The sequence below is a fragment of the Labeo rohita genome, chromosome 23 (genome assembly GCF_022985175.1).
Source record: "Labeo rohita strain BAU-BD-2019 chromosome 23, IGBB_LRoh.1.0, whole genome shotgun sequence".
Lineage (NCBI taxonomy): Eukaryota > Metazoa > Chordata > Actinopteri > Cypriniformes > Cyprinidae > Labeo > Labeo rohita.
In genome coordinates this window covers 7,648,327-7,656,359 of record NC_066891.1, presented here as the reverse complement: position 1 = coordinate 7,656,359, position 8,033 = coordinate 7,648,327, and the positions used below count along the sequence as shown (strand labels likewise).

Sequence of the window (8,033 nt, the reverse complement as noted above, 5' to 3'; positions counted from 1 at the left end):
AATTCAAACGTAAGAAAATACACGTTAATAATACATGCACAAGAATTTGTTCAAGAACGTACTTTCGCTGCAACACTAAAAAAACATTACATTCGAAGAATACGTTCATCCATAATACATAATGTACAGACAGTTTTAATGTTTTCATTTGGGCACTTTCTCGTTGTTTGTAGACGTATAGAACACATTACAGTGAACAATGTTTACTGCAATTTAAATATGCAAACATCTTCTGAAATACGTTTTCATTGTACTCACATCTGGAATCAGCAAGGCACTGCGCCATTGGGAGTGGAGAGTATTACCTGTAATTCATTAAGACGCTTAAGCATTTTTGTTTTTAAAATTTCTGGTTCATATTAAACATTGACCTGATATACTTTTATATATACTATGCAATTCTACGGTATTTCGTTACACACTACAGATTTTTAAAAGAATCTCTTTCCATCCAAACAGTATATAGAAAAAATGCGTGTGTGTGTCTGTATAAATGAATAAATGAATATATGTGAGAAATACATATATTCAACATATTGAATAATGAATATTGTTAGCGTGTGCATGTAATAATAAAAATGTACAATAAAACGTTCTAAAATATATATGGCGTACATAACAGATCATACAACGTACTGAATAAGAAAAGTGTGGGTGAGGTATAAACCTCAAAGTCTATATTTATATTCTGTAAGGAAAATGTATTTGTTTGGCTGAGTGATAGACAAGAGAACAGACCAATCACAACAATCCCCCATGTCTTAAGCTGGGTCACAGGCTCTGACCTCGCTGAGAAATGCACTGGCCATCAAACACAGAAAAGATCATTCAAGTCCAAGGGGTAATACAAAAATTCAAATACAAATTAGATAAATTATAGTAAGCAAAAATGACCCAAACATAGTACATGAAGAACGTAAGCTATACGTCTTTTTCCACCCAGTACATTGTGTATAGTCATTCCTCTAGCTAATTCGATGCAGCTTGGTAAAACGGCACAATAATGAATTGTAGAAGAAGAAATGTTTATCTTTTTTTTTTTGTTTGTTTGTTTGTTTTTTTTTTTTAACCTTTTCACTATTTTGAAATCTGTACTAAAATTGAAAACCATATTTTTGTTGAGCGTGTATATATTTATTACAAGGAAATATCGTAGGAACCAGAAAAATAAATTAAACCCGTTTGACGAAAACTTTCTTGTGGAAATTATTCTAAATGGAATAATATATATATTGTATAATCAAAATATATAATAAAATTCAACATACTTACTTAATACTCACAAATAAAACTCTAACAACAAAGAAAAGAACATTTCTGAAATACACAATTGCACGTTATTCACTCTGAATTATTTTAAAGTTTTCATTTACCGTCGAAGTTCTAATTATCAAAAACACTGCGACTACAACTCAATGTATGTCGTTCTTGATAATTTCTGTACAATTAACAATACAAATTAAGCTATTGCTTCAGTTCGGAGATACCAAATAAACCTTCTTCGTCTTAAGTGTTTTTCATATATATTTTAAAAATCCAAGACGTCAATTTATTACACAGAAAAAGATGGGAAAAGCATAATAAATAATAATCTCATTTTACAGAGAAAAAAGAAAGCAAAGCACCCATTTATAACTTAATATGTAATATTAACACTTGCAATTAATCCACCTAACGGAATTTGCAATAGAACTACATTAACTAAAACTAAAATTAAATAGTGTGTTTTGACAGACAAAAAATAGACAGAACGTGTCAACATCGTCCCTATTCCATAAAACTGCATGTCCACTTTGAAAACAGCCTACGTTTACTCTTATAAAAGTGTATTGTTTTAGGCATTCTTTATTTTGACAAACTTTGTCATATTTGTCTTTAATTTTCATGAAGTGTTTAATTTACTTGCCTCTCTCTTTCTTTTGCAGACGCATAAGCCACGTAACTGTATAACTGAAGACACCGATTGTTCTTTGTTCTGTTGTTGGATTCCTTGTCCGAACAAATCGGCTAGATGGCGCCATTGCTCCATGCTGTACTGCATAAATTCAACAACTTGACCCCAGTGACGTCAAGACGGTCTGGCGCATCAAGGCCACTTTCAAAACCCTATTGGTCTGAAAATCACATGACAAAGCGCCTTGAATCCATAATTATGTTGCTGATATTTTTCGCCCCCCCAAAAGATGTCAGCGTCCTACTGTCCTTATCCACTTCGGCATAAAGGAGGTTGTTTTGAATCAAAAGCAAAACACGGCAAGTAGCAAAATGTCATGCCCGAACAACGTGGCAGCCAACACATTCCTGATGGACTCGCTGGTGGGAGGAACATCTCCTTACAGAGGTGAGAGCTATTCCACTAACTCTGGAATGTATATGCAAACGTCTGCAGAATATGGTTGCTCCATGATGGGTAGTTTTGGTATTGTTGGTACCCCTCTCTCCAAACGGGATGATCTGCAACCGAGTGGGATGCATCTCAGCAGTTACCAGCACTCACATTACCTGTCGCAGCGGGACACTTGGATCGCAGGCTCTAAAACTTACAGAGGCTCACAACCTGTTGCCCAGCCTTTGCACCCATGCTCGTTTCCAGCCAGCAATGTGAAAGAGGAAGCGATTCCTTGTCTTTACCAGCCCGATATCGACAGCGCTAAGGAGTCCGCTGAGAAATCCACCTACATCCGTCTGGGAGACAATAACAGCCATCCGAATCAAAGCGCCGTCTCCACCCCCGATTATTTCCGACGGAGCCAGGTGTACGCCAGTGAAAGGGGCCACCACGGAGATGAGTTCGGCTCGGACTTTAACCCAATACCCAGAATATCCACGCCTGTTGAGGCACTAGCAGCAGATTCCTATGTCAAAAGCAGCAAAGCAAGGCAGGACCCAGAAGACAAGGGAGGGAATAACCAGGAAGACGACATGGATCAGAGACAGACTAGAAAAGAGGAGAGTGTTTCAAAAACAGACAGTTGTACTGATGATTCCGAATGCGAATTGAAAGGTGATAACTAATTCCTTATCTCTCTCTCTCTCTCTCTCTCTCCACCACACGCACAAACACACACACACACACACACACACACACACACACAAACAGCGCGCTCCCTTCTATGTGAAATGACAACCAAGTTGCACGTCAAAATAGAAGACCTTTTAGCTTGTTGCACTGACTACTGTTCAGGCCCTGTGTGCATCATAACCATGTCTTATTTACAGGCCCACATGGGCTGTTCGTCTGGGTTTTTTTTGTTTTGTTTTGTTTTGTTTTTTTTGTTTTTTGTTTTTTACGGAACAGCAGTCAATCAAACAATATCATGTGTACTTAAAATAGAAACAGCGTTTAACACCGTTACAAAAATAAAAATGGGTCGTGGCATTGATATAAACAGGATCACTCCAGGATTAACACGCAGTGTTAAAGTGCGCTCTTACACATCCAGGCAAGCATAACAAAATAAAATAGCACACCCGAATCCGTTAAATTATATTAAATTAGATTTTTTATTGCACTCCAGCTGGTTGTTTACAGGCACATTCAGTTATACCCACACTAGTATAGGGAAATGAAAATGACGTTTTCACCGCATCCTCCGCACAAATGCCACGATATGTATGTGATTCAAAGTATTTTGTCATTTTTTTTTTTTCATACAGGTGTAAATTAAGAATTAGAAATTCCATTAGTTTACATAATTTCTTGATGGTATTGGTAATTTTTTTTGTATAAAATTTTGTAGACATTAAACGAAAAAACAATTGCCGTTTAAATAAATTAAGTTTGTTTAAAATTATGTAAAACATTTCATTAATTGGGCATTTTTGAGCTTATTTTGTAATATTGTTTTTGTAATGCGTCGTTAGGAAATGTCAGTAAACCATTTCATTCAAATCTTATAAAATCAATTTGAAATCAATTTGTGGTCCTAAAATATTTAAGTAAATACCTGTGGTTTAATAAATGTGTAACTGATACATATCTTTATTTAGCTTACTAAGCTCTGTTATGCTTACACAAGTACTTAAATTATGTGTTTTATGTATCATTCATATTTGTTTAACTGCCGTTATTAATATGTTAGGTAAGTATGAAAATGTTCTGAAATATGCAGTAATACACTTAAAGTTGTTTCATATGAAATAGTTGCGCCTTTTGTTTAAAGTCTTTTAGTTTAATTTAACATTATAAATCAGACAAAAAAATGAAAGGAAATTTTATATGCCTTTTTGTTATTTGCATAGTATATCAATAGTAAAAATAGTAAATAGTTAAAAAAAAAGTAAGGAAAATAGTAAAAACTCTTTGTTTTTTGTTGTTTTGGTAGCTGACGTGTCGAATAAAAGTAATTGCAGGCCGATGACCTATAGAGACTAAAATAACACAATTAAAATTGTGAAATTGGACGAAAATGTTAAAAATGTACAATGATACATGCATACAATTTTAAAAAGCATAAAAGAAAATATCAGATATTTTAAATGAGGAAAATGGGGGAATCGGCATCACTGCAGAGGTTAGATATTGCTAAGAACAAGGCCATTTTAAATTAAACCGTTAGATTATAGACGGTAGACTCCAATAAATTGAGTCCAATAAATTCAGCATAATGTTTATTCTGAAGAACAAAAGATATTAATATTTTGTAGGGAAGAAACTAAATAATGCAGCCAAGCGAGCATTTGTAGCGTCACAGTCAGTTTTATTATCTTGCAATCATTCTGCGGTATAACAGTTTTTTTCTATCTTTCTCTCTCTCGTTTACTTCAGCAGATGAGTCTAAATTGGAAAAAACAACGGGGAACTGGCTAAAAGCGAAAAGTGGACGAAAGAAGAGATGTCCTTACACAAAGCATCAGACACTTGAGCTGGAAAAGGAGTTCTTGTTCAACATGTACTTGACTCGAGAGCGCCGTCTGGAGATCAGCAAGAGTATCAACCTCACAGACAGACAGGTCAAGATCTGGTTCCAAAACAGAAGGATGAAGCTAAAGAAGCTCAACAGAGAAAGTCGCGTCCGAGAGCTAACAGGCTATAGCTTCAACTGAGCGCTTAAGACAGACAAAGGAAGAAAAAAAGAAAATACATGCTCTCTCGCGTTTCCCACGTTCAGCCCCTCTCTATTTTTTAATCTCCCTTTTTTGATAATTTCTCCTTTTGCATTCACAGACTCACGCACACACAAATACAAAATAGCAAAGCACTGGCCCATGACTTTTAATGCAAAGGGACTGGAACATCCTGCAAACATTTAGTTTACATTCGAGACTAATTTATGATTTTGTTGAACAGACCAGAATAATAATTGTAAATATGCCAGTAGCGTAAGAAAAGGATGCTTGGTGCAAATATTCGTGGCAGATTTGTAATTTTAAAAAACCTTACTCAGAATATGAACGAGATGTCTATTCGATGTCTTAGATTAGTTTGTTTGCTGTCAGTGCGCTTGTCCCTACAATGCGCGCTCTGTATTTTGCATGCTTTGTTCTTTGACGTGTATTTGTCAATTTGATGTTTAACTCGAGAGGCTGATAAATAAAACGGGGGGTGGGAAAATATAATGTCCTGGTATGTCCTTCCCCTTGCATATTTTCTCCTGTATTTTGTTGACAGAGAAATTTTGGGTGAAGATAGAGAAGAGAGGCAGAAGGAGAAAGTGCCTAGCACTTTCAGTATGAGTGGGAGACCCATAACGTTGATTTAAATATTATCCAGGTGACCACAGTAAGTCAAGGTCATAAAATTGTAATGTCATGACGGTCCTGGAAAGCGCTGGGGGTGGATTTTATGATCTGCAAATATAATGTGCTGCTGCAGTAAAGATGCATTAAAAGGTGAGTGGAGGAGGGCTAATTCACATACTCGGAACTGCAATGTGCTGGCCTCACTGACGCGCTCTGCGGTCTGCCTGGCTGTTTTGGAACCAGGAACCTTTCATTATGGAGTAATGGAATGCTATGATACGATGGACTGGACACGGAAGAATCAAAGACCTACAGCGGCGGCGAATGAATGAGTGGATCCTATAAGTTACGTTAATCAGACCGTGAGCCGGACGTTCAAGGTAGGATAACGTTTTCCTTATTTTTTATCGATTGAGCTCGAGGGAGGCTATTTTGAATACCCTCAAGCGCTTACATGGATAACAGCTTTGATTTGAACGATTTCTTGAGATGTGGACTTTGCTCTTTGCTTCTGACAGTTGTTGATAAGAGAGTGCTGTTGTGGTAATTGCGCCCCATCTTCCAAGCACAAGTTAAAGTTGTGGCGGTCTATACTAACGTTATGTGCTATAAATAAATTTCATCTATTTGCAGTCCCTCTAAAGGACAATTATTATATTTTTTTTACTACAATTTTATTTTTAAATTAATAATTTTCCTGATATGAAAAAGCCACAGGAAACTCTTCTGACAGTCTAGTTCTTGCTGAAGGTCTATACTCATTTGCATGCTACTAATTTGTCATAGTGTCTCTCTGAATTGTAGACATGTTTTGTGTTATTCTGTGTTAGAAATAGCATTACTGGTTGATAGAGTTATCACTTGGTGCTCATTTTGGTGTCACTACCCAAAGCTATGGCCTTTCAGGCATACTAGAACTATCACACACGATGTTTGATTAAATTAACGCTTGAGGCTTCGAGGAATGGAATAAAATCCTTACTTATCTGTGCAGAGTTGTTGTTGTTTGTCTCCTCCTGTGGATAACGCCGTTACGCGCGGCTGGTGCGTGGTTTAGGTAGTTTCATGTTGTTGGGATTGGCTTCCTGGCTCGACAACAAGAAACTGCCTTGATTACGTCAGTTCGTCTTCATCAAGGGCGACAATTGCCGTTAAATTACACCCTGTGCAATGAAGTTTCCGCAAATGGCATTGTAAATGAACTGAACGATTATAGCCACAGCGGGCTCTTTTTCTCCTTTGCTCGCCTTTATGTGTCGGGCTGTAAAAGAGAATTTAGACTCTCAGAGGGAGAAAGGACTGTTAACATCATGGGGCAAACTTAGCCCGTTCCTTATTATGGCTCATTCTTTTATTCCAAGCTATGACCAAAGGTGTTTTAGCCACTTTTTTTTAACATTAGAAATGATAGTGACTGAGGTAGTAGCAAGAAATTGCAGTCTCTAGAAAGAAACAGAAAAATGATGGACTGACGGACGGCTACTAGAACAGGGACATTTTTTTTTTGGATATATATATATATATATATATATATATATATATATATATATATATTATATGTATGTATATGCACACACACACACACACACACTTTTCACATAGTCAATTCCAATTCCATATGCGTTTGCGTGTGTTTGAGACTTGACACCTTTAGAAATTTGATGTTGTCTAGCTTTGATGTTGTACTCGTAGAAACCTGATCTAACAAATACAAAATAAAACTCTTCATATTTGCTTTGAAGGGCTACGCTACTTTTCAATCAAATGTGTGCCAACCACACATTGTTTTTAAATCTGTAAACGGCCTGGATCAAACAGCAAAACTGCATTTGCAAAAGGTCGTTTAAACACTGATTATATTTACATAACAGTAACATGAGCAGTAGAAGTGGATGGTAGTAACAGCACATGCAAAAGGATATTAAAAGCTGTGCCACAACAGACTTACTGTAGCTAGTATCCATGGCAGACAATGTTTGACCTGTAGCTTCTGTACACTATAAACAGTGAACCTGTATGGTCTGCTTTACAGAGATTTTTCTGCCTTATCAGACCTTAAAAAATCGTTAGTGTAACCTAATGTATGTTTACGCTATGTATTATTATTATTATTATGTGTATCAACATAATGTCGACATGTAACACTTTATATAATTATATATACGGGGATTTTTTTCTGTAGTCTACACTCAGAATTTAAAATCATTCTAAAATCTGCAGTAATTTTTACATTGATTAATAAATTAAATGTACTAATTTATAAGTTGTACATTTATTACATTTATTAATAAGGAGATATGTTAAGGTATAATATTTTTAGGTTATAGTTACAGTGCCTTTGTACATTTTGT

General features: G+C 36.0%; 1 protein-coding gene across 5 annotated transcripts in view; it reads left to right on the top strand.

Moving 5' to 3' along the window:
* The first annotated feature begins 2,183 nt into the window (after positions 1-2,183).
* hoxc10a (homeobox C10a) overlaps positions 2,184-8,033 on the top strand; it is a 59,881-nt gene continuing 54,031 nt past the window's right edge. For 3 of the 5 annotated variants that reach the window (XM_051095912.1, XM_051095916.1, XM_051095915.1), the window contains exons 1-2: positions 2,184-3,004; positions 4,769-6,062. In XM_051095912.1, the coding sequence (XP_050951869.1) occupies positions 2,266-3,004; positions 4,769-5,046 (1,017 nt within the window). In that variant the 5' untranslated portion in view covers positions 2,184-2,265 and the 3' untranslated portion in view covers positions 5,047-6,062. The remainder of the gene's footprint in view (positions 3,005-4,768; positions 6,063-8,033) is intronic. The other 2 variants (XM_051095913.1, XM_051095917.1) reach the window with 2 other exon arrangements.